The 26234-nt window shown below is 37.9% G+C and overlaps 2 protein-coding genes across 2 annotated transcripts; one reads left to right on the top strand and one right to left on the bottom strand.

Moving 5' to 3' along the window:
• Nucleotides 1-3606: 3606 nt before the first annotated feature.
• On the bottom strand, nt 3607-17750 carry BORA (BORA aurora kinase A activator). The gene is made up of 12 exons (XM_062636887.1): nt 17729-17750; nt 16351-16521; nt 15159-15265; nt 14142-14187; nt 12574-12649; nt 11351-11416; nt 10551-10607; nt 9120-9337; nt 7640-7793; nt 6076-6677; nt 5482-5613; nt 3607-3844 (listed from the first exon to the last, which is right to left on the bottom strand). The coding sequence occupies exons 2-12, from the start codon at nt 16504-16506 to the stop codon at nt 3659-3661; spliced, it is 1800 nt and encodes a 599-aa protein (XP_062492871.1). The 5' UTR covers nt 16507-16521; nt 17729-17750; the 3' UTR covers nt 3607-3658.
• Nucleotides 17751-17867: 117 nt separating this feature from the next.
• MZT1 (mitotic spindle organizing protein 1) lies at nt 17868-23741 on the top strand. The gene is made up of 3 exons (XM_062636896.1): nt 17868-18010; nt 21537-21682; nt 23233-23741. Exons 1-3 carry the CDS (start codon nt 17962-17964, stop codon nt 23254-23256), a joined length of 219 nt encoding a protein of 72 aa, XP_062492880.1. The 5' UTR covers nt 17868-17961; the 3' UTR covers nt 23257-23741.
• Nucleotides 23742-26234: the final 2493 nt, after the last annotated feature.

The following is a 26234-nucleotide window of genomic DNA, read 5'->3' as shown; positions in this document are numbered from 1 at the left end:
GTGTTCCTCAGCCATCTTCAGAGTTACAGCTCACAAACTTCCGTACTAGTCACTTGGTACCTTCCTTGGTAAGGATCAGGTCACAGTTGATCAATATGTGGTTGTCACCTGGCCATAGTTACTCAGCTTCCCGAGTGCTGTCATTGTAAAGGGCTGAATCAGGTTTATGAAGTGTGTATTTACAGAAGGCACCAAAAGGAGACAGCTGACTCAAACAGAAACCACAACACTGTCCCCCCCATGAGATGTTTGAATCCTAATCCAATTCCCATGGGCAGGGACACCTTCTACTAGACCAGGTTGCTCAAAGTCCCATCCAACCTGGCCTTGAATACTGCCAGGGGTGCGTTCACAACTCAGTTCCATTGTCTCACCAAACCCAGCACTAAAGCACTGCTTCCCAGTACTAGTCTAACTCTACACTATCAGCACTACTCTAGAAAGCTTCAGACACTTGGAAAACAAAACTCGGTTTCAAGACAGATGTGCAGAGCACAGGCTCTCTGATACCATGTGCTACAATAACTGAAACCAGTTTTTACCTGTGTACATGAGAGCAGTTCACTGAGCTCCTTCCCTGACCTCCTACTTCTGCTCCAACACCCCCCACCCAAACAGTGCACACAGATGGGTATTACTGGCATCATTAAAGGAAAGATGCTGCAAAATGTAGCAAAGAAATAAATACCAGCTAGGTATGAAAGAGATGTCTTTATTCTGTTTCACTATTCAATGTATAGTTAATACATTTATGTTAAAGGACTCTCCTTAAAACTACTGTAATTAATTTAATGTAAACAATGACCGTTTTGTGCAACATGTACCAACCAACATGTGAAGTACAACCAGAGAAACAGAATGGTCAAATGATTTCCATGGTAATTTGCACAGCAGGTTTCTTAATACAAAGCAGTTACACTGACATCATGAAAACACATGCACACTTTCATAAAATAAATAATTCCCATCCAATTGAAGACTATAAAACAGGACAGAAAATACAGGCAACTTATTTGGGGGGATCCTTAATTCTTACTTTCACTCGTTTCTGCTGTTACATTTCCTTTAAGAAAACACTTCAGCAGGGTACAGTTAAGTAGCTTAGTGATTGCTTTTATTATCTGCAAATACTCTGAAAGCCTCTGATCATTGAACATATCAAGAATCAAAAATTTAAAAAAAATAAAACCTAATCTTAAGTATAGGTGTTACAGGGAACAGTTCAGAAACAGATCATCATTTGGACCACCCTGCTTTTCATCTTCCTATTTACATTAACATTATTCCTAACTTTAGTAATCACACTTGCAAAAATAAATCCTTTGTACAGTCTGCAGATCTGAAATTCACCCTTTTAGTCGATTACTGTTAACAAGGTGCAAGGTCATAACTAACTTTTAAACCTCAGACAAGTTGTGCCTTGCTTTGGAGCGACAACCTTACAAGCTAAGGCTAAGGGCATTTTGAAGGCCCTGTTTGATATATTCAGAAGTCCAAGTTCATTCTCTACTTCAACAAATTCGTCCCCTTAAAAGTTACCAGTTCAGTGCATTTCCACCTTGTAGCAGGGCACTGCTTCAAGGTGGTGAAACAGACACTGCAGGATGTTACATTCAGTTACTGTGAATTCCATCTGCATTACCGAAATACTGATTAAATTGCTATGGAAGTAAGCCCACTGCATGTCCATGTTTGCTGGTTAGGAATCTAAAGTGATTTTCTTAATTAGAACTTTAGCAATGTGAGAACTAAACCCAAGCAACTTTGTTGATGGCACAGGAGTTTCCCATTTAGAATGTTTTTCAAAAAGCCTTCCCTGGTTAATTCTTAAACCATTTCAAGAACTGTTCTATCCATACACCACTCAAGTGCACAAGTCTCAGGCCTGAGGCGTTTGGTTTTAATGCTATCCCAATTCTGCTTGCACCTCCCCTTTTCAGACTTCAGAAAACATCACCCATCACCTTCAAATTTAGGGGATGAATCTGACCTATGAACTGTTCTGGGCTTTGATACAAGCTTTTCTGTGCCCTGCAGAATAGAACAGGAACCCAAACTTCCACCCAGAACCCTGGGACTGGGTGTCCTTGCTACAGACAGAGCGAAGGCTCCTTCACCCAGGGAGCACCTACTGGCATAGACTGGTGTCTTTGATTAATGCAATAAAGTTCACTCCAGAGGTGTACAAACACAGAGCCTGGAGATGGCAGAATTTCCCTTATCTCCTCTTCATAGTCACTATGGCTACAACATTACCATATTGATCTCCTCCCCACCTCCACATTCATATTTAAGAACTTCCAGAAGGTTCTTTTAAACAAATCAAATTTAATCACATCTGATTTGATTAGGCAAAGCGAGTTCTGGGCTTCCAGCCCCTCCTCATTCCACTACTTCTGTTCATCAGTGGTTTTCTTGACAGTATCAAGACTTTGTTTATATTAATACTTTTTGCAGTAAGTGCCATACAAAAGTTAATTATATCTCTAAATGTTTATCTATTAAATATTTTGGCAATTTCTGTAAGCAACCTAACAGTTGCTTACAGTATAGTAAGCAGTACTGGGAATTAAACATAAAAGGGAAGTGTAATGGTTTACTACTAGGAAGGCTGCACCACTCGATGTACTGAGACCAATTATCTCCTTGCACCTTCTTACGTTCCCTCAAAAGGGTACTGGAGCTTTAGTTTGGACAAAGTGCTTTTAGGAAACACTGGTGGAGTCAGGTGATCCACTTCAAGATTCTTTGGGCATAAACCTTATTATTAATAAAATTAGATTTCGGGGTTGGTTTTTTTTTCAGTTGTGGAAAGTACATAACTTCCATAACTAGAATGGAGTTTTCATGTTCACAAGGAAAATCTAACTAAGAACTAGCCTGGTATTAAAATTGAAGGCCCTGTTTTTAACAGTTTGCAGTTCAGAATAAAAACATACATGTATTCCAGGGACCTGTTTCTGGGCCACTAATTTTATTCCTTCCTCATGAAGTCGGAGCCAAGTTCCATCACTTTTCCTTTAGACTGACACAGACACACACCCAGCCCTGCTCTCCTCACACCCCCAGCAGTTCGCTCCTATCCAGCAACTCTTTCTTGGCACCACTGCTAGCATTCCTGAAGCCACACAATACATCTGATCAGGAAAAAAAAAAAAAAAAAAAAAAATCAAATGAAAACTAAACACTCCCTTTTCTCTTCCCCAAAGAAAAATTTCCCTCATGCCTTTTTAAGTTGTATCTTACAATGTAGGTGGTTTTACAGTTACGCTGGCTCCTATGCAAGTTACTCCAGGTTTGCCCAGCCTATCTGAAGTACTCCTTTTCAAGCTCAAGTTAGGCCCAACCTTTCAAACAAGGCTCCTCATGGAATCTATCCTAATCACTGAAAGAACACATTTCCAAAAAACAAACCTAATGTGGTTTCTTTATACCAAGTCCAGCTGCCTTAATTTTCAAAAAGGTTGCTTAATAATACCAGTACATTTGTTAATAAAACCTGAAGAATCCCACATTATTTAACCCCCCACTTAATACATACCAGACAATTTATTACACTTGCATTAAAAAACCCAAATAGTATATGTAATCCAGGTAACTGACGTGATATACATAAAAATTTATTAGACATCACAATTTAATCTTCTCCATCACAGAACTACATATCGTTTCTGCAAAATCCCTGAACTTGGTTTTCATTTTGATGTTTCCAGGCAGAAATGTTGCAAGTTGCATTTTGACCGAATACTGTACAATGTGGTTTTGCTTTTTGGAAACAGCATTGCTTCTCTGGAGATCTTGCTCTCAGCAACTGATTGTCCTTATGGTTTGAAACAGAAACCTCCTAGGTTAATAAGGAAAAGTTCATTTTAAACCCATTTTCACAAAAATTCCCCCAAAGAAAGAAGATCCAAACTTCCTATTGGAAATTTTCTAATTATAATTAATACCTTAACTTCCCGTCTCTCCCATTCTGAAATGAAAGAGAAATGAAAGATGTTTTCTCTGCAGAAATCTTTGCTCTCAGCAAGAATCATCTCCTCTCAGATTGCACATGCTCTGAATGAGCCAGACTGGATTCTTTCAGCCAGCAGTGCCCATGCTTTTTTGGTTTGTTTTTTTTGGTTTGTTTTTTATATTCTCTGTGGGTTCCCTGTTGTGAGAGTTGAAGGAAGTACTGAATGCCACTGCACTTAAATCCTATTCCAAAAATGCAAAGTTTGGCTTAGTCAGGATCTAGCAACTGAAGGACTAGCAGCAGGAGAAGACAGCTGCATGAACTGTCTCTAGGACAAGTTTGAGAGTAGGCAACTGATTCTTGTGAGTACCTTCAAGTCCAAAGGGTGATTGGGGCATGACCTCAGAGTAGATGGGTACTTCTAGAAGTTTAAGAAGTTTAATATCTTTTCTTCCTGTAAGGGCACATTTATTCTTGTCTTAAATGATTAGAGTTCAAAATTTCATAGAATCATATAATAGTTTGGGTTGGAAGGGACCTTAAAGGTCATTGAGTTCCAAACCCCTGCCACTAGACCAGGTTGCTCAAATCTCCATCCAATGCAGCCATGAACACTTCCAGGGATGGGGCAGACAGAACTTCTCTGGGCAAAAGGACATGATGTCCATGGTCTACCAGGCACCATCAATCTGCTCTTTACCTCATCAGATTATTGGCTATTAGCATGTCAGATACAGAAGTGAAGTCAGGGCTAAATGGGCTTACTTGAGGCTTTTCATAATCTGTTACTACTAGTCAGTACTCTCACTCCTTCAAGGACTGTAAATGATGGTAAGTAGTAGACCATAAGCTACTAAGTTTATAAGACCACAACTGCTAAGCAAGATGATCTTTGCTCTCTCCTTCAAAGAAACTAGCCTTGCTTCCCACTCTCTAGAAGCAAGACTTTCCCATCAGTCACAAGAGCTTGGGACCCTTGCTAGGTATGTGCTGTCTTTTGTAATTTATTTAGTTTTAAGATAGGTCAAGGGCTTGTAATCATAATACTGTATCCAAGCAGAAAGTTCCCCACCAAGTCAGCATTGCCAGGTACGGGGTAGAAAACTCAAGGCTAGTTTATGAAAACAAGTAGCAGACAAATTTCTCCCCAAAATGCACTTCTCCACAGGCACACATTTAAAAATTTTCTAATAAAAAAAGCAGCAGGAACAACAGAAACAAGAGACAGACTACCATACTTCAGAAGCCATGAGCAGCCTCACAACTACCTCTCATGCATATACCTCAGTTTCCTCTGAAACTGTCTGCCTTTGTCATAGAATACATTAATTTTACTGCTAGTTTGTCCTGCACTTACTCCTTGTTTTCAGCGTAATACTTGAAATGATGCTGCATTTAACACAGTCTCTATAATCACCTTACAGTCTCTCCCCTCAGGCTTTCTGAAATTGAGTAAAATAAGGAACAGATGCTTCAGGTGAGAAAACTGTCACTTTTGTATCGTATCACAATTTAACTCCTACCTTTGTTCTAAGCAGCTGAGATTTAGTCTGAAACACGTTAATGTTCACATCATTTTCTCTGCAACTGTTTTGGGCCCCCGCAGTATCCATAATGCTGCTTCCACAAGTCTGTGTATTATACCCACTGTCCACCTGAAACCAAGAAGCAGGGTTTAAAAAGGTACTGCAATTTAACACCAATAAACCCCTCAGTTAATCAAATACAAGTCCTCCCAGGTAACAGAACTTAGTCCCACAAACCAAATGCCATCAGGTAATAACAAAAGCAAACCATAAACTGTCAGAATTACAGAATCATAGAAGAGTTTGGGTTGGAAGGGACCTTCAAAGGTCATCTAGTCCAACCCTCTGCAGTAAGCAAGGACACCTTGAAATAGATCAGAATTACTTTGGATTAAATGTATTCCTGTGCATTGTAACACAAAAACTGCTATGCTGACTCCACTGCAAAAAGGGAATGGGGAGGAAGGATAAAAGTCACAATGCCACCTGTACGCAGCATCCACTAAGAGAAAATAAGACAATTACTTCCAGAATAGCATACATATTAGAAGTGATTATGTTGAGCTCAGTTTTAAAGATTCTTATTTTTACCTGAATACTACTGTTGTCACAAGGAATTGTGCTGCTTTCTGCAAGAGGCGACATGAACACATGAGAGTTTTCAATACTGAAAGTAATCCCTGTCATAAAGCTGGTCATTGGTGCATTGCTATTGCCAATTGTTTCTTTTATCCAAAGGTTTTCCTCTGACACTTCAGCTATGTCAGCCATATCTACAGTATTATTTTCCTTGGAGCCTTCCATATCCTGAAATGATGACAGCCTTTGATGACAAGCTTCTGAGTGATCTGGTGCAATAGACACAGTTGCTACCACAAGATGTGTGCCATGTGTAAAAGTATCCCCATCTTGCTGGCATAAGGTTATTCCATTATCGATTTCTGGGAACCAAGCTTCTGATGGAGAAGCATTCTCCTTGTCTTCCTCATTCTCACCGTGGTTCTCAACAGCAATCGGTATCCTAATGACAGAAGTCTGAAACTGGGTAGTTCTTCGGCATGCTCCAAGTCTCATAGGTGAAGACTTTTGAATTGGAGAACAACCATCTATATAAGGACTTCTTGTAGCTGGGGATGTCATTTTATTTGAAGAAGAAGGAATATCTGGAGAACAAAATGTGAATTTTCTTTGGTCTGTAAAAAAAAAAAAAAAAGGAAATTATGCTGTGAGATACCAGGTGGAGATAAAGTCATCATCCTCAAAGCCCTAGGGTTTTTTTAATTATACAGCTAACCACACAGCATTTCACTGACCCCTGTACCCCAGCTCCAAGGCTGCCTTTGAAAAACTAAAAAATAATCAAGCAACAAAAAAATCCCCCAAAACAACCAACTCAACAAAAACCCCAAAACAAAAACACACCAGCAGATTTAAACTATCGCAGTAAAGGCAAGTCTTTACCTCACTTTTACCACCCAATTTTGTTTCCCATTACATATTTAGCTGTACTGGTGTGGCCTCACATTTTTGAATGTCAATACTATACAACGGAAAATGTGTGAAGGCTGGTTCTGTGGCTTCTTTTCGGAACAAATATCAATGCACATGTTCTATACGCATTTAAGAAAAAAAACAACCCAAAAAAACAAAAAAAAATAATGGGGCAACAATAAAGTTTTCAAGAAAATCAAACAAGGGAGAAAACACCTATACAATCTCGACATGGGATGCTGTTGAAATACCGCAACGCTCACCAGAGTAAAATCATGTATAACCATGGCATTAAGACTTACCAGGTAATGTACAGAACAGGAAATAACTGACATCTTCTAGAGCAATGAGGACACAGAATTGTTTGTGATTTCTTCACTAGTCAGTTCCCTTTCAAGTAATCTTCACAGTCACACGATTTGAAAACTCAAACATTCTGTGTCCATATAAATCAGGTTGAGCCAAATCAGATTATGACCTTACTTAGTTCAGGCATACAACTTTAACCCCCCTCCTCAGATTAATCCTTTAAAGGTTGGGTTTTTTTTTCATTCCTATTTGGTATCAATGCCTTCTTCAAGAATAAACTGTAAAAAGCTGTTTCTAATAATAAAAATACGCACATCAAGAAAGAAAGAATAATACATACACAGTTAAACCATACCTGACAGTGGTGTCTTTCTTATGTGAAAAGCAATTGGTGAAAAAGCAGGAGAACCATTAGGGGCAGGAGACCCCTGTGGAAATGTGGGACTGGTTATACTTCCCAGACTGTAAACACTTGCTCCTCCCTGAATAGGACTTGATGAAATCTGACCCTTCAGTTTCAGAGGGAAAAAAAAAGAAAAAAAAAAAAAGGCATATTTTCATGATGTAAATTTTGACTAATATGTAAATAGAAAAACTAACTAAAAAACATAATATGGCAGCCCTGAGGAAAACTAATCCTGTACAATGACAATTTCTATCATTGGTTTATCTTGAATATTCCAGTTGTAGCTCTTCACTTGAACTTTATGCCTCCACAATAAGAAAAGAGCAATGGATTTAAACTGACACATAATACCAAGTTAGACTGTAATATCCATTGTAATTAAGAACTATGAAAAGCCTTAACAGAGTGTTAATACTATCTGTGTATACAGTTAAGTATTTAATCCCAATTTCTTACTCATACCAATGCAGATAAAGGTCAACCACTATATACATTCTAATGGAATCAGTGTTATCCAAATTTAATGCAGCAGCACAGACAATACTTAAGAAAAAAGAACAGTGGTTGTGATCTTGCTTAAGAGTACAATGCAAGAAGTCACTTTAGCAGTCCTGTAGGAACACTGTAAGAATTCTTTATTAGGTTACCACAATGAAGACTTTTTTTAAGCTACACTCTAGCTTAGGTAGTGTTTTTTACCATGTACTTCAAGTGCCCAACAGAAGAAACTGTACCACCTAAACCAGATTAGATGTGATACATCTACCTGGGAATAAGATTCATCTGGCTTAACTTAAAAAACAGACATTATATTCTGTGTTCTAATAAATATCTCTTTTATCTGAAATCTCTGGCTCGTGGAAACTGCATTCAAAGATCCACAAGTAATTTCCTTCACTATAAATGAATTTAGGAGTTATAAGGGAAATAATTACATCACCTGTTCATATCAGCTAGTATTTTAGACAGCAGTTCATGGATTTAAACATGCCTTTTTCTGTATGCACATTTATATATATATATAATGTTACAACATGCCTTCAGCAAATCTTGTATATGTATTGATTCCTACTTTTGTGAAATTAAAGCATAATTCCTTCTGTACAAGATAACAGCATCACAGCATAACAGTTTGATATAAGAAGTCAGTGACATTACTTCGAAACTTTTATTTTTCACGTTTTTTCTGACTTTGGAATTTGGAGGGGAAAAACAACAAAAAAACAACTCACAAAAACCACACCACCAAAATCCAAGCCACAAAAGCATAGTTTGGCCTAACACCTATGCTCTAATAAAGCAGTTGTAGCTTCTTAAAAAGAGTGTTCCCCTTGTGAAGCCTGTTAGAACACAAAATCGGCCTGCTCCAAGATCTGCTCCTGTGCCAAGTCAGTCACATCCCATCCAGCATCCAAACCAGGCTACTTACTGAACTAGGTGTTTCTAGAGGGCTTCTGCACCGAACTGGAGAGATGTCTATTGAACAAAGCACTCCAAGTGGCTGATTACCACATGGACTATGTGGAGAAATAGACAAACACTCAGACACACTTCCATTTTCTTCTAAAAACAGCTTTCTTCTGAGTGATGAAGAGCTCAGATTTCCCTGAGACTGATCTGAAAATTCATCAGTTCTGATATATTCACCTAGAAATGTCAGGGAGCAGTCATTTCCAGTAAGAATGAAAGAAAAAAAATCTATTACAGAGACATATATATCTAAATTAAACATTTAATCTAATTTACCAGTACATCAAGTAATAAGTCTAATTTAGCCACCTATCCTAAAGGATCACTTGTTATCATTACAAGAGAGTCCACTGCATCTACTAAGATTCCGCTTCTGCCTATCATCCTTTAATAAATACTAAAGTCTGCATTTTAAAAAACTGACAGATATTGGCTAACATCTACTTACTGGCCTTTTCACATCTGTGTATTTCACATCTGAGTTGTGAAAAGCAGATTATTATACTACTCAAGCAAAACTAGACCCTTTTTCAGGTCTCCCATATGATTTTATGGTAATCGTGATACATCATCCAAAGGCAAACCAGTCAAAGTCAAAGCAAAAAGCATGCAGATGTTAACAAAGACCCATTAAAATATGCTATGATTTATCATATCAGTTTGGTTTTACTCTATTCTAAATGGATATTCCTTGTAGAATAAATTTTTCCTGAATCTGCAAACTATGCATTGATGGAAACATTTGTTAAGATGAAATATGATAGCAACCAATATTGCTCTGATTTTCTGTTTTAATTTTGATGGCACACAATGAGGGCTGTCAATACAGGGATAGGAGAGTGCAGCCAAAAACCTCTGAGCTAGCTATACCCACTATTTTCACATAGAAGCCCCTTCCTAAGAAGCTGGCAGCAACTGCTTGATAAAGCACTTACAATCAGACAATTAATTTGGACTCTTGCCTCCCCATTCAGTGGTCACAGCTTTTTTGCCAACACACAACTTCTAGTCACCACTGTGGCTTCAGTTCAATGAAAGGCACAATTAAAGGATTGCTTTGCTCAAGGCAAAGTTGGCCTATGAGCCTCATGGCCGGCAATGTGAAGTTGAACAGCTCTCAGTAAAAGCTCTTTTTGCGGAAGGCAGGGGGTGCCTTCTACTTTGCAATTGTTCTCCATATGCCTCCTCTTTTGTCTTTATGTCTATACTCAAAGTATATCATTTAAGTCAGCTGTCCCATAAAATATGCAGTAACTTGTTTATTTAGACCACAGACTTAAAACTTCCATTCATACATTTTCAATATTTCATAAGACAAGAAAACCCCAGCAAATGATACAAGTTTTCTATTTAAACATTCATAATTAAATTTTGATATGACACAACATACCTAGTATTTTCTCTAAATTAAAATCCACCGGCAAAGACAGTACTGTCTGACAAGCAGCTGCAATGAATAAAGCCAACAAAATTAGCTTGCAGTAACCTTTGACTAAAGCTGTAGAAACAAAAATCCACTTTCAAACTGCATTGCAATTAAGCCATTTAAGATACAGTTGCAATAAGGAAAAGTGTTAATTAAAGCTAGGATTCTGATTTGACAACAACTATGCACAGCACAGTCAGTCCTACAGGTAAACAAAAGGGTTGTAACATAAAAGTCTCTAGAAAGGCATTCTGAACTGAAGAGAGATGTCTCTGAAGAAAATGACTCAAAAGGAAATGGAAGAAAATTCATCAAAATACCATGGGGAAAAGCATTGATTATTTATCTAAAATGAAACAGTTAAAAAAGATTTCTGCTATTTATATTGCAGAGAAGATAATCAAGATTCTCTACCCAAAACAATCCAACACATTACAGGCTTCTTGAAACTGTAATTTACCCATAAACCTGAGGCTTAGATTCACTTTTTAATTCAGAAAAAGGGCATGCATTGAGTCGGAAAAAATGCACTCCACAGATTACTTCAGTTTTTACTTTGGAAAAAATATGTAAGATTGTAATAGAATTAAATTACTATCAGAAACAGGTATTAAAGTAGTAGTACCATATGCTACAATAAAAAAAGTATTTCTACAGGAATATTAACAAAAAAATTACTGCCTTTTGAAATAAAAGCACCATTAAAAAATGGGTCATTTTGCTTCAGAAAAAGCTTGCAATTTCAGACATCGTCTTTTACCCACCATTACTTTTGTCAGGGTGCAAAGTTAGCTGTCTTCCAATTGGAGAAAGGCTATTTAGATCTGTGGCTGTAAAACAGATAAGAACTTAAATTTAAGCATGCATTGCACATAGTTTTGAAACCACCCAGCAGTTAAGTTAGAGTATTTAACACAACTAAAGGGAGTACTGAAAAAAGTTACCATTATAGCTGATTATGAGAATTTCAGCACCTTTCTATTCAAAAAAAGCTTTGTAAAGTAGCATCAACTTTGCCTAAATCTTTGTCTCCTGCAGCCTCCTCTACATTACATACATTTAAAACAAACTCAAGCTTGTGCTTAGCCAAACAGGCTGTGTTCAAGTAAATTTCATTTCCAGAAAATCATGCAATTTGAACATGAAGACGAAGATGAAGAATCTGCTATTCTACTTTTTTACACAGCTAAAGAACACATTATACCATCTTCTTTCAGCACACACTTTCCCTAGCTCTAGTACCATGGCTAATGTTCTCTGACAACTAAAAATACACTATCCACAAGCTACATTTCCTTGATAAAAAATTTTAACAATTTAGCCTCTTCCAAATTTTGCAAAAATACCTACGCACTTAAAGAGTCTCCTACCAAACAACAGTGAATGCAAACAATATTTTATAGCTGACATTTGTCCAATTTGTAATGCATTTACTATGTATTCTATTAGTTATATAGAAACTTTAATAACAGGAGCATTAATAATAACATGGCATAAACAAAATAAACAGAACACCCATACAGTGACAGTGAACTAGCAGGGCACAAAGAGAACAGGAATTTACATAGCAAGTAAGTAAAAATAGAGAAGTAAGTAGAAAAATACAGAACTCAGTTTCCCATATACTTATACTGACAGGAAAGCAGTCAGAATAATTCAGAGGTGCAGCCACCAGAAAACTGAAGTAGAAGATTTTACCAGTACTGATGCAGCAAAGTTGTCTGCTTGAAGACAGGTTACAAAAGAAAAAAGATACAAGAACAGGAATCAAAAATAATAAAAAGGGAAATTGTAGAAGATTTTGAATTAAAAAATAATTTTTAAAAAAAGAAAGCACTCGGAGAGAACAGCTAAAAATCTACCAGTTGTGCCAACTTTTATTACTGGTTCTTAAAATTTAAATCAGAGTTGAAAAAAAACTATGCTTGATGGTTTCTCCAAAAGCTAAGTCAATTGTGGGTGACACACAGAAGCAACTTACATTTACCAGAATTAAACTGTGAAACTTGCTTTCCTTCATGTTCTGTCCAAGGAGAAGGAACTATGAGCCTTTTTGTGAAAAACTAGAATAGAAACAAACCATATTAGCACTTTTAAAAATTGAAGGCACTCCAATTTAGATTAGTACGCTGAACAAGAAAAAATTAAGTCATACCTTTTGCCACCCACAGATCTATATCTTTAAGAATTTTAACTCTTCCTTCCCCAAAACCTAAATCCCTTATACCCTGAAAATATTTCATTATTTTATGTCTAGAGAGGTTAAAGAAAAAAAAAAGTGATTTAAAGACAACCCCCAAGCTCCTTACGACACATATCACCCCAGATCTTTCAAGCCTTCAGAGGGAAAATTGTGCAAGTTTCATTTAACACTGATTACTCATTTTAAAAGGGAATTGTCTCTACCACACTTATTGCACAGTAGTTTAACATAATTATTTTCAATTTTTCAGTTTGTTGATTTTGACAATAAAGACATTTTGCAGAACTGCTAAAGAGACAGTGAAAGGAAAAAAAAGTGGACAACCAAGGCTTACGGCAACCTTATCAAGTGTATTTGGCTAAGCAGGTTAGCAGTGAAACATTTATGAGTACTGGCACTTAAGTCTCTTTCTTTGAACCAGAAACTATCTGCTGTGACAATCCAGAACACACTAATGTTTAGGAGACGAACATTATAACATAGCTTCACAAAATACATCGTAAATCCTGTTCTCACAATAAAAGACTCAAAACAAATGAAAACAAAACAGCTTGAAACACCCAACTATTAAAGGCATAATTTTTATCAGTCATGGTTTCAAGCTGTTTAACTGCAGAATTCATTAGTTTATACCTAACAAAGAATAAATATCCCTTTTAATGCAGATTTAGAACAATAGGGCATCTTTGCTGCAGGTCAATTACCTAGCACCTTTATGGAATCATAAACCATTTTTTTTCATAGAGACAGAAACTCATAATGGCATGATACAATACGAAAAGGTCAATAACACTGTCAAAACTTCATCTTAATTGAAATAGGACTGAAGACTTGAAACACTTTTTCTTCTCTGCTAGACAAATTGATGGTAAATAATAAAATGAAAACAAACAGAAAGAATTACACACTAAAGGAAGTAAGTCTTGCCTTCAACTAAGCAGACTTTGGAAGAAACAAAAAAAAAAAAAAAATCAAGGTTCTGCTATATTTTTAAAAATGCAATAAATTATGCCATCTAACACCAGAAGTTACTGTAAATCCTAACATAATCATTTTTAAACTGAAATTAATTATTTTTAATAATTATCTTACTACTACATTCCCACAAGCCAAGCAACACAAAAGAAACAGTATCTGCTGATTTGACCTACAGGTGTGTGAAAGAAGATGGGAAGAAAAAGACCACATGGGTTTCAACTACATCTGCAAGTGAGGAGGACAGAAAATTACTTTCTTACTGACCAGTAAAATATAATAGGGTTCCGGTTTTTGAAATCCTATAATATATGTGAATCTTTTGCAAATATGTAGCTAAAGCAAATACATACTTGATAGCATAAAAATTTTATTACCTCCTCAATGGCTTTTTGCCTTCTGTCTTCTGTCTCCTTATCAATTCTAAGCGACAAATGAAAACAACTCCATTATCAAAACCATCACATAATTGAAAAAAAAAAAGTCAAGTCCAACGATGTCATCTTTTACAGATGCTTAAGAGAAACATTATAAATGAAATTGCACTAAACAATAAATCTTTTTACCATTATGCGCAATAACCTCATGCTATAAATCTAGAAATATAATGCATTTATCTGTTACTCCAGTTCATTTGAAAGATCTGTACCATTTTTAAGTACATATTTGCAAATCTTCTATTTATTTCTTGTATCAGTAAGTATTTTTATCTGGATTAAAAACAGACAAAAAAAAAATCATAACTGGTCTTCCAAAATTATAACAGAATCACGGAATGGTTTGGGTTGGAAGGGACATTAAAGATTATCTAGTTCCAACCCCCTGCCACAGGCAGGGGTGCCTTTCACTATACCTCAAAGCCCCATTCAACCTGGCCTTTAACACTGCTGGGGATGAGGCAGCCACAGATTCTCTGGGCAACCTGTTCTGTTGCCTCACCACCCTCACTTTAAGTCTCACCTATACCTTTTCAAAGAGTACTGGCTTGCCTAGCTAGCTTTATCAGCTCTACCCTTCTGCAGGAGTCCCAAAGACCAAAGCAGCCTACACTTCATAGGTGTTAGTATGGAACACTCCAAGAAGATAAACTGTGTTGTGACAAGGAGCAGAAGAGGTACAATCACTGGCAAGACATTTTCTTGCTTCTGTTGACTGCTTTTATCTGGCTGTCTTCCAAACTGCAGTCAGAGTGGATTAGCAATTCTTAACATTAAAAAGAGTGACACAGAGGCAGCCTCATCTAAATATTATATCCACATTAGGGACACATGAAAATCTATGTTAAAAGATTTGAATAAAAAGTCTTCACTGCTGCGCTGAAATGTCAATAAAGCAAAAGAACACTGTTCTAGTATTCAAGCAAGGTAACTGCATAAGAACAGACTGGAAGTTACCTATCATGACTCAGATACATTGCTTGACGTTGAACATCTTCCAAGTCAATTTCCACAGGATTTATTACAGCAAGCTGATCAATAGACCATCTAAATTTTCCTGGTGTCTAAAAAGAGACATGAACATTTTAGTGCTTCCTAGTCTCAAAAGATAAAATAGAACCACAGGACAAACTTGAACAATGCAGACATAACTTCCATACAGTTTCTGTCAGAGACTATCAAAAGAGTTTCCACTTAAATTCTTTATTAAAAAAGTCAATCAGGCTTCTTTATCCTGGTAGTAGTATTACAATGATTTACAAGATAATATAAAGTAGAAGGTCATACCTAGACTTTACAAACTGAAGTGTCAAATTCTTTTCAATTCCTTAAGATAGATGTACTAAAGATAGAGAACTTTGGATAGAATTTAGTCATTTCTAGATTGCCACAATCAAAACTGAGGTTCCATGAAGATCCCATGCCTGCATCTAACCCAAATTTTCACCTTTCACCTCGCAGTTCCAAGAAGACTTAGGATTTGCAACCCCATATGCATCTTGCAAAGTCTCCCTTGTAATGCCATACATAGCACGCAACAAAATCAAATTCAGAAACAAAGCAGTTTCAGCCCTTTATTTAACATTTAATTACAAAATACTGCTCAAATATCTGTTTGAAAAAATATCTACCAAGTCTTGGTAGATCACTCATTAGCACAGCTGTCCTGCTTATCAGAAAGTAATTCCAGCTGCAAAGCATATGATTTGCATATGATAATTCCAACTCCAAAAGCATATGATTTGCAACTAAAAAATGTTATATATACACAAAATCATCAACTTGATTCTGTGAATATACAAACAACCCATAACAGAAGTGAAATTCTGTTTTACTCGCATCCAGCCTGCTTAGCATGTAAGTAGGAACTGGAGTACTTTTCAGCTTTAGGTAGGACAAGAACACCACATCCAACAACTGTCCTTTATCTGCTTTCAACTGGTTTTAGCACTTAGCAGATCGGAGGAAGACTGACAATGTCAATATTCAAAGCAGCATATTCCTGTAATCAGAAGGAACGGCAAATGCCACCAAAATTCTTTGGCTTAGCATATACATTAAAATACACTAAATAAAATACACCTTTAAATGCATTTCAAAATGTTAGCACTGCATTTCTGTAGCTACACAACTAAAAACTAGATCTTACAGGTGAGGGTTTTGTTGATTTGAAGACTGAAGGACTGGAAACAATCTGCTCCTGAAGAGTGTAATAATCACTAGGACTTTCAAAAGGATTCAGGATGGTGACTCGTCCTGGAGTTTCTGGCATTATCTGCATTTTAGCTTCTTTTGTATGAGCCATAACAGTAAGAGATACCTTGAAAAGAAAGAAAAAAAGGAAAAGAAAAAAAAAAGCATTTATAATTCTGATTATAATTTTAGGGTCATCCTGAAGGTTTTTAAAGAGCCAGAAACATTTAGAAGACTAACAAAAGCAAAGCTATCTTTGACGTGTTAAGCTAATAAATAAGGCTGATAAGAAAAACAACTAAAAATAAATAGAACCTACAAAAAGGAAACAAGAAAGGGCACTGAAAAGGAGATTTAAAATAATCAAAACCAAACCAAACCACAAAACCAAATCCCCCCCCCCCAAACGAACAAAAACAACGGAAGAAGCAAACAAACACTGAAAGCAAATACATTCCTCAAAGGCAGCTCACATACCTCTAAAACTAGCACTCAAGGGCTTCAGAAATAAAAGTAAGTTGGATGGGACTTCAAACAACCTGGTCTAGTGGAAGGTATCCCTAAAGAGACTGGAACTAGATGATCCCTAAGGTTCCTTCCAACGCAAACCATTCTGTGATTCCAAGATTACTAGAACGGGGGTAGCACAAGGGTCAGTCTCCCTCGGTGCCACCCCCACCTTGCGCAGAAGCTGTGCACCCAGCACAGAAGCAAACGTAGAACCACAACGGCTACCGGCCAGCAACTTGCCCTGTTGGCCTACACCGGCCAAACCCTGAAGCTTCTGGGGAAGGCAGATTATCTCGGGACTTTCCTGAGGGGGGCAATAGCTCCCTCAGGAGCTAAACCTACCGGCCTAAAGCCGGCGCTTAAAACCACCGGCGCACCCTCTAGCCCCAAGGGCCAACTCCCTAGGGACTGCGGGAGGCTCCACCACTCCCTCCCGCGGCGGAAGGAAGAAGGACAGGAGGGTCTTCTGCTACGGCCCCCACACCCCATCCCTACAGCCCTCCCGTCAAGCTATGCCCCAACAGCTCCCTTACCTGAGGTGGCAAAGGGACCGAAACACCCTCTCAGCCCGCCCGGAGAACTGCTCCTTCTCCTCCCTCCCCCCAGGGCAGTGTCACCGAGCCTCTCCCCCAGCCACTCTCCCACACGCCCGCAGCTAGTGCGGTGCTAAGCTCCCCAGAACAGGTACCTGCTGCCGTTACCCAGCTACTCATACTTGCCTCAGATCACTGCGCTAGCCCTCACCGCGTCAGGCGGCTCTTTAACTAGCCCCACCCCCTCCCTGTCCTCTGTCCAATCAACACGCGCGGTCTCCCCTGTCTCACCAATAGCAGGGCTCCCCCGCTCTCGAACGGACCAATCGCCAGGGGAGCCGCTGCACAAATCCGAAATCCCGCCCTTTTGCTTTCTGCTGCTGGGTGGGCGAGTTCCGTTTGGAGCGTCACGTGGAGCGGGATTGTTTGAACGATGTCAATGACCAGGAGGGAGGGAGCGGGAAACGGGGCGGGCGGCGCGAGGGGTGCTCCTTCCGCTTCCGGGTGGGAGGAGAGGGGTCGTCATGGCGAGCAACGCCGCCAGTCTCAACGCGGTGCGGGAGACCATGGACGGTAGGTGGCACAGCCGCGGGAGAGGGGGCCATGCTTGCGGCACTGAGCTGGGCTCACCTTAGCGCTCCTGCCCTCGCCCCTCTCCGCAGGCTGCGGGGCTTTGGGCTGGGTCGTGCCTATACAAGCGCCTGACCTGTGAATGGGGATAATGGTTTGCTGAAGGATTTAGCGCATGGCGGTTTCTTTTTACTTCACGTTACGTGTAGTGCCTGAAACACTTCAAATGCCCATGTAGTGATAGTGTCTTTGGATCTCGTGTGACTTGTCTATTTTATATAGCTGTTAAGTATTTAACTTAGCGTTTTTTATGTTTATAAATGTATACGTTTGCTATTCTTTCTTATTACTTCAAGGAGTTAATGCAGATTATGTTATCTGGCTCTATGCGTCTTGAATTTAATCGGGGGGGGGGGGGGGGGTGCATGGAAAGGAGAGGAAGGACCAACCTTGTAGTGCTGTAAGTGGCAGCATCCAAACTGTGGATGGCTCATGTTAGAAAGCTATCATAAAACCAGAAGAAACCCAACATAGTGAAAAAGTTTTGAGGGGAGCGGTCAGTGTTACAGAATTAGAGTAGTTTCTGGTACACAAAAATATTGTAGGGTGGGGAACCATAGATTCACCTAGGTTGGAAAAGACCTTTATGATCATCAAGTCCAACTTACCCAGGCCTGTGTCAAGTCCACCACTAAACCATGTCAGTAATGTGAGAGAAGTGTCACTGGGAGTAGCGGGAGATACGCCAGAGATCTATAACCCATGAGAAATGTGAACTGAGTGAATAAAGATCACTTTCTCCTCCAGCCTGACGGGGAGGAATCAAAGGTGGCAGGTTAAGGAGGTGTTTCTTAGCAGTGTGTAGTGGAAAACTGGAATTCCATGGAATGGCTATGCCAGCAAGCTTACATGGATTTCAAGCAGAGTAGAAAGCTGCCAGGAAGTCACCTGAGTGGTGTTAAATATGAAGACTTTCCTGGAGAATGCCCTAATGAGAGGCCAGAGGCTAGGGAGAGTGTTCTGGGGGTACTGCTTTTTGTTTCTTATGTTCTCATGACCTTACCTTGTATTCTAGTTATGGCCACTGTTACATGAGGACTCCATAGCAGCAGAGACCTTAATGAGCTGAACTGGTGTGAAAATGCCTGTTCCAGCTGCTCAGCTACTCTCTCTGACCTGTTGCAGGAGGAAGGGCAGGACTAGCAAGGTTATTATGGCTTCTCTGATGCTCCAAGAGAATAAAATCATTCTGTATGGGTGGAGATAGATTTGTTTGGGAAGGACAGTGATTCTAAGTTCTTGTAAGTGTTGTCTTGCAGGACTTGTAAGTAAGTCTTGCAGGAATGTTTTAGGTAGGAGGGACAATATGCAGATATAAGGACAAAGTAAGACTTTTGAGAACTGCTATGAAAAGTGTACTACCCTTGAGATTTAGGAGACCAGGCTTCCTGTGTAGCAGTGTGTGTATTTTATTTAGGATAGATGTTCATAATATAATCTCTTTCTGACATCAGGTGTTTTTAGAAGAAAACAAATTTCCATAACTTAAACATGCACTTGCTCTTTAAATATTTACTTAGAGCCTTAGAAACACCCTCATATCTGAACTTTCACTGCATTCCATAACTAAATTGGCTTGGTTTTTTACTGTCAACAGTAATTTTTTGAAATTTTCATTATAAGAATATGTATTTAAAGTGGTTTGGTGGAGTGACTTAAAAAGTAACACACTGACAATTGTGTCCATGTAATTAGATTTTTCTTGATGAGGGCCTAGCATAATGAATAGACAAATATTTGTAGGATTTTTTTTTTTTTTTGCTTTTTAAATAGAACGTGAAATCTGTTTTATGTATTAACTTGCTGAATAAGAAACAGGCACCTAGTGGAAGTAAATGGCTTTAAAAGAAATGGCTGTAAAAGAAATATTCTTTTATAACTATACTAGCTTAGAAAAGTGCTTAATCTAGAATGTCAGATATAAATATTTAGCAGCTGTTCTCTGCAGAATTGTTAAGAGTTCAGATTTTTTTTGTGGAGAAGCTGCTACATCTCTCTGCCAAAGATGCTGCCTCAACACCTAATATTTTCTTTTAGAAACTAGTGACCACAACTCTTGCTGACATAGGAAATAGGAACTTATCTTTAGTTAGATTTACTGCTCTGCCTTGAAATACATCACATGCTTAGTAAATTTCACGATAAATGTTACGTGGTTAAAGAGGGTAAGGATTGTTTATTTCTGGGAAGCTGTCAGTCTTAGTTCTGTAGCTCTTAATGTTCAGTGGCATTTTTATTGCAAATGAATCAATTTGTTGTTGCTTTATTTGGCTGTTGAAGATGCTTCTGTGCAGACAGGATGCACATAAGTAGTGTGTTTGGAATGGTTTGCTTTCAAGTCAGTGGGAAGAGAAAGCCTTGCTGGGGAGAAGAAAGCTTTGCTTGTGGCTTATAGCTAGGGCTTTGGTCTGACAAACTGCTTTCATGTTTTAAATTTATGCATATTGTTAATCCAACCTACTTGTGTGGGCTAGGTGCTGTCACACGTAGAGGTTTTTTTTTTCCATAGCATCTGACATTTCTCTCTGAGTTCAGTGCAATTGGCTGGATACATTAGGCCTTTGATATCTTGGCCTTGGTAAGTATGACTCTTAGGGCTCCTGCAGTATGTCTTTGGTACACCAGAGTAGAATATTTTCATAGTTGTCAAGTGGACAATAGTCACCATGCTGCTTTTACATGGTGAGAAGACCTACTTCACTTTCTTCTAGCTTAGTGGAGGTTTGATTACAGAAACTGTGAACAACATCTGTACAAAATCAACCTGTATTGCTAGGGTCTTAGCCTCAGGATGAAGCTTACTGGTGCAAACAGAAATAAAACCTCCATGAGTTGTCTGCTACTTATGTAACAAGCTGTTTATTAGAATGAAACAAAAGAGGCCTTCTAGGAAAGGTTTGGAAGGGGAGAGAGATCTTTGCTTCGGCACAAAACTAACTGGAATCTCTCCCCCAGAAGATGCCATGCTGGTGTGTTGCTGTTCTTGATATTGTGTAAAAATTAAATAGTTCTGCTTATCGTTGAACCAGTGTTAATATTGGACATAAACCAAAGTTTAGTCATGGAAGGAGGTGGCTAGAAAACTCCTGATGTGTTTCCAGTCCATTTTAGTAGGGCTTCATCAGTATCTGTAGTTCAAAACCATGGATTATTCTTATAGCCTACTTCTTACATAATTGGCAAGAATGTTAGTTACTGATTTCTTCGCTTATTTTTATTTTTAAAGCCTATTATCCAGTATTAAGTTTGCTGAACCAGAAAAGCGTGGGTTTTTTGTTAGAAGCTGTGGCTTTTAGCTTGTGCTGGTAAACTGAACATTACTGTTGTTGCTGAGGTTCAGACTGCAAAGGCTTTCCATAACTGCCATGTTCATAGACTGTACTCTGTAGAAATTAAATGTTGAATGTTTTTTGTCATTGAAATTTAATAGTCTGTAGGGACTAAAGTGCTTTCATTTTTTCTGTTGCAGTTTTGTTTGAGATTTCAAGGATATTAAACACTGGCTTGGATATGGAGACGTTGTCTATTTGTGTGCGGCTTTGCGAACAGGGGATAAATCCAGAAGCATTATCATCTGTTATTAAAGAACTGCGTAAGGCTACAGAAGCTCTAAAGGTAATGCTTTTTATAAAAGCTTATAAATTTGTTTTTAAGAGTCAGATGTATTTTCAACTTGCTATACTTCAGTTTGTAAATTGCACTGAGATATGACTCATTTTTACATCAAGGAAATTTAACTGTTCCATAGGAAAGGCAATGAATGCAACTGAATGAAACATGAAGCAAGAAATGGTATGAATAAAACCTTTTCAGTAATAGCCAGATTTACTTTTTTGAAGGAAAAAAAGACCAAACAGCCAAAATCCACTGATTTTTATTCTGGCCATTTGTAGCAACTATTTGCTGCCTTATCTGCATTATATCACAGTTTTCTACTTTTTACTTTAACACATAGCACCTTATTTGTACATCCTCAGGCCTAATAGTATGTAGCAGTAGATGTAAACAGGTACATGCAGCTTGCTAATGTAATCTTCGCATACCGCTTTTATCACATTAACCTGTGCTTTCGGTCTCTCCAAAGACAGACAAGAGGGGATTTCATGGTGTATATGTATATATAAGGTTATTTACCTGTTTGGCTAGTGGAGAGGGTAACTATGGTTAAAAGAAAAAAAATCAAAAAGAATCTTCACTTGCCTTTAAAGGATTTTATTCTTTACTGACTACCTAAATATCATGATTTCTTTTCCCCTGTACGTTATATTTGTTTATTTATGGGAAGGTGGAGGGGAAACCTCTGTCCAGTCTGCCTGTTCTTGTTCTGCAAGACTGGATTTTGATTTTTAGATAATCCAACTTTCTGATATTTTTACTAAAGACATGCTAGTCAGGGCTGTTTTTCACCAGTTTTCAAATGGTTTACTTCATTTTTAACTTAAAATTTTATATGCTTATGCATATTTTGTATTTGTGTACATGCTTAAATGTGTGCATACGTATGTGTTTAACAGTGTATATAAGTATTTGAGGGCTGGTTTTACTACTTCCTTTGTTTTTATTGGTTTATCATTCCCATTGCTGTCCTTTGCCTGTTTGTCCCATAACTGTCTTAAAATCTACCAGTGTCGGTCTCCAACAACTGTACCTTGCTGGCTGGGTTGGGTTAAGTAAAAAAATACTTACTGATGACCTTAATCAAAAAATTGGCAGTGTGATTTATGCAGTTATGATTGGTGGTATTCCTCCAAGTTTTATGTCAATTTATCTGTATGGGTGGGAATAATAATTACAATAAATTGTATAAAGAAATAAACTTCAAAGGGGAAAAAAAAAATGGTGCATTTGAGCACTTCTTGAAAGCATTAGGGTAAAATGTGCAGGATTACAAGCTGCTCACATACAGGATATACAGTTTAACACAAGTAAATAGTAATGGCTATGTCAGTAAATGCTAAGCAGTCAACAGCATTTTTTTATATTGTATTTTTTTAGAAATGAAAGAAGTATTCATTAGAGAACAAGGCTACACATCTTATAATTTTCAGCTTATTTTTAGACTTAAGTTCTCTAGTAAAATTAAAATAGTCACAAGAATGGAGTAAATTTGATCTACATGGTGCCTATTTTTGGTGATTTGTAATAAATGTTTTTTCTCATTCTAGGTCGCTGAAAATATGACAGGCTGACATGGGAGGAGATTTCTGCATGAGAAGAATACCAGGTCAAAGTTAACAGAGGCTTTGAAGATCGTTACTATTTAGGAAATGAGTGGAATAAGTGTGTGTGTGAGAAGGTTTCAGAATATTTGTTAGCTTCTTGAAAAGCATGTATGTATAGTATAACTTTGAAAAGTTTTTTTAATGAGATAAGTTCATGTGTAATCTCATTGCTTGCTATTTTTGTGATATTTGTGAATACAGTGCAATTGGTTGTACATTTGCTGAACTTCCTAGTGTGTAGCAACAAATATTGCATAATGAGTATAGCTTGTTAATGCATCCTTTAGAAGTGCTAATATATCCTGGGTTTTATCTCTTGCATAGAGGAAAAACTGCATATACAATTTTAGTTTCATTTTATGAAGCCCATCCTGACTTTATTTTAATTAGAATGAGGGTAGTGACTTAAGTCTTAACCTGAAAGTAAGGAATAAAGCACTTTTGATAATGTAGGTAACGAATGGTCCTTTTGATTTAGATTGCTGGGGAAAGTGTTGTGGGGGTTTCTTTTGGGGCTGTTTTGTTTGTTTGTTTATTTGCTTGTTTTTATCTTGGAACTTCAGTTATCCATGCAGAAATGTATGCAAATTTAATGCTAGATTACATGGAATATTTTATGGAGTTCAGATGATACATTTGTTACACTTATTCTGGCTACTAGACCCAAAAATATTACAGCCATATTGCTACTGCCTAGTCAAAGCATACATAAGAAGCATCAGATTTGGTTGGTGGGAACCAGGGAGTCTTCAACAGTCATTTGGTATAAGAATGTCTTCTCATTCAGCACTAGGAATCTTCACTGATGCCGAAACAAATGTTTATAAGTAACTGTTATACAGTAAACTGTTTTACTGTGTTACTTACCAGTAAATATCCAAGAGTTCTGCTTCATAAGAAAATGGTTTTTTTGTTGATTCTTCATCTGCTGCTATTTAAGCGCTTTTTTTAATTTTTTGTTTTGTTTTTGCTAGCATGGTTCCAAGATGTAGCGTTAATGGGACTTAACCTCCAAGGTTAATAGTTTGGAGCACATTTGGAAATGAACCTGGAATCTTAGTTAATCCAAACATTATATTTGTGCAGAGAAAAAGAAGCTCTTTCTACTTTAAGAGTTTACATTGTATGCAGTCGAGGTCATAGTTCTACAAAAAGTGATTGAAGGGGCTAAATACTTAAGTTGCTGGCAGAGAGAACAGAAAAATAGTTATGTTACGCTGAATCATTTACTATTGTTTCCAGTTAGGCTGGCCAAAAAATCATTCCAGGAAGATGATGTGAAAACTTCTGTGAAGTGGTGGAGTCACCATTCCTGGAAGTACGTAAAAGATGTGTAGCTGTGGAACTCTGGGACATGGTTTAGTGTGGACTTGGCAGTGCTGGGTTAACAGTTGGACTTGATAATGTTCAAGGCCTTTTCCAGCCAAAAGGATTCTATAACCAAGCTGGGAACAAGTGTTCATGAGTGAGCAAAATGATTCCACGTAAAAATCCTTTGTACATTGGTGGTGTAACTTCAGATTTATAATACTTCAGATTTAGAATATTGGGTGTAATGGTTTTTGAAAATGCTGAGGTATCTCTTATATGAAGAGATATAAACAGTGAAATTTATCCTAGGGAATCTTAGAAGTCATTAAAACATCATGAAAATGCCAGGTCAGATCAACAGAAATTATCAGTTAGCTCGTACACTTAATTTTATCTAAACTCAGTGCTGCATGTCAAAAATGAAGAAAAGACCGGGGAGCTTTCTTGCTGGTTTGGGGAGTTGTGTCTAAGCCTGTGAGTTATCACTTGTGAAACCTAGACTCTGAAAGTTTTCTGTAAACTAAAGCAAATGTGCCCTTCTGGTAAGAAAAGAAAATCCCTGTAGCAAGGAGTTTCATACTGGAAATGTTTCTCTGCCCTAAAATAAGTATCACTTTGTTGGAATCCCAACTATGTGAACGTGAGCATTGATGGCTCAGAAGTCTTGGCTGTATTTGTAACACACACTGCCTTCTACAATGTTCAACTAAGAAGCTGAGCAAATAGCACGTGCTTTTCCTCTGGGCTCCATACTTACATGCTCTTGGAACTCTTGAAAAGATAAACATAGGAACAGCTATACAGGTCTCAACCAAAAGTTTTTCTACCACAATAGCCTCTCTTTTAGTCAAAAGCACTGCCTAGGAAGGAGAAGAACAATGCAAGCACATTTGGTTCTTTTCCTTCTGTGTTCTCCTAGCTTCCAAGTGTCTTCTATTCCAGGCTTTCCTGCATATCATATGGTTTGTCTATTTAGTAGTCCCCCGTGATTCTTTTTCCAGTACTTGTCCAGTTTCCCTTCGGCCATATATGCTTCCTGAATAACAGTCACCTTCATCAATTGGTGTGTTTCCTAAAGAATTGCTGTTACTTGTTTATTTTGAACCTGATTTGCACTAGCTTAGCTTAATGTTCCCTGCACAATAAGCTTTTACCTGCCATGCTTGTGCCAGTCATGGATCTGCACATACATAACATTCACGTTTAAATTTCCTCTTCTAAACTGAAATGCATTAGTTAAGCTTCTGTATTTATTGTCCTTTGAAACTTTTCTGAGTCTTATGTATTATTTTCTGAGAGCAGAACAAAAACAGCGCACAACATTAGGCATGCAGTTAAGTACTGGCCTGTTTGTTTACTTTCTTGTTCTTTATTTCTTTCCTAGTAGTTCCTCATTTGAGTTTTTAAATTTGAGCTGAGCACTGAACTGTCTTCATGGCATTATCTGTTGTAACCACAGGATCTCACTCTTGAGCAGTAATGATAAGCTGAGAGGCTGTTGGTTCACAGGTGAAAGTACGGTTGTTTATCTCCATGTATACAATTTTTATTTATCTTTGCTGAATTGCATCTGCCATTTTATTTCCTAATCAGTCTTATATGTCTTTCTGCAGTTCTTCACAGTTTGCTAGTAG

Source organism: Pezoporus occidentalis, unplaced genomic scaffold, assembly GCF_034315485.1.
Source record: "Pezoporus occidentalis ecotype Australia unplaced genomic scaffold, CSIRO_AGI_Poc_V1 ctg5, whole genome shotgun sequence".
Lineage (NCBI taxonomy): Eukaryota > Metazoa > Chordata > Aves > Psittaciformes > Psittacidae > Pezoporus > Pezoporus occidentalis.
The sequence above is the reverse complement of the archived record's forward strand: the minus strand, read 5'-3'. Positions and strand labels throughout refer to the sequence as shown.

What these genes read in the sequence shown, in the direction of transcription:
- MZT1 (XM_062636896.1), top strand. Translation starts at nt 17,962, where the DNA reads ATGGCGAGCAACGCCGCCAGTCTCAACGCGGTGCGGGAGACCATGGAC. An exon ending in GGTGCGGGAGACCATGGACG is followed by an intron (nt 18,011 to 21,536) that starts GTAGGTGGCACA and finishes TTTCTGTTGCAG; the next exon opens with TTTTGTTTGAGATTTCAAGG. An exon ending in AGGCTACAGAAGCTCTAAAG is followed by an intron (nt 21,683 to 23,232) that starts GTAATGCTTTTT and finishes TTCTCATTCTAG; the next exon opens with GTCGCTGAAAATATGACAGG.
- BORA (XM_062636887.1), bottom strand. Translation starts at nt 16,506, where the DNA reads ATGGCTCATACAAAAGAAGCTAAAATGCAGATAATGCCAGAAACTCCA. An exon ending in CTCTAGAAACACCTAGTTCA is followed by an intron (nt 7,794 to 9,119) that starts GTAAGTAGCCTG and finishes CTGAAACTGAAG; the next exon opens with GGTCAGATTTCATCAAGTCC. An exon ending in CTCAGCTGCTTAGAACAAAG is followed by an intron (nt 3,845 to 5,481) that starts GTAGGAGTTAAA and finishes TTATTAACCTAG; the next exon opens with GAGGTTTCTGTTTCAAACCA.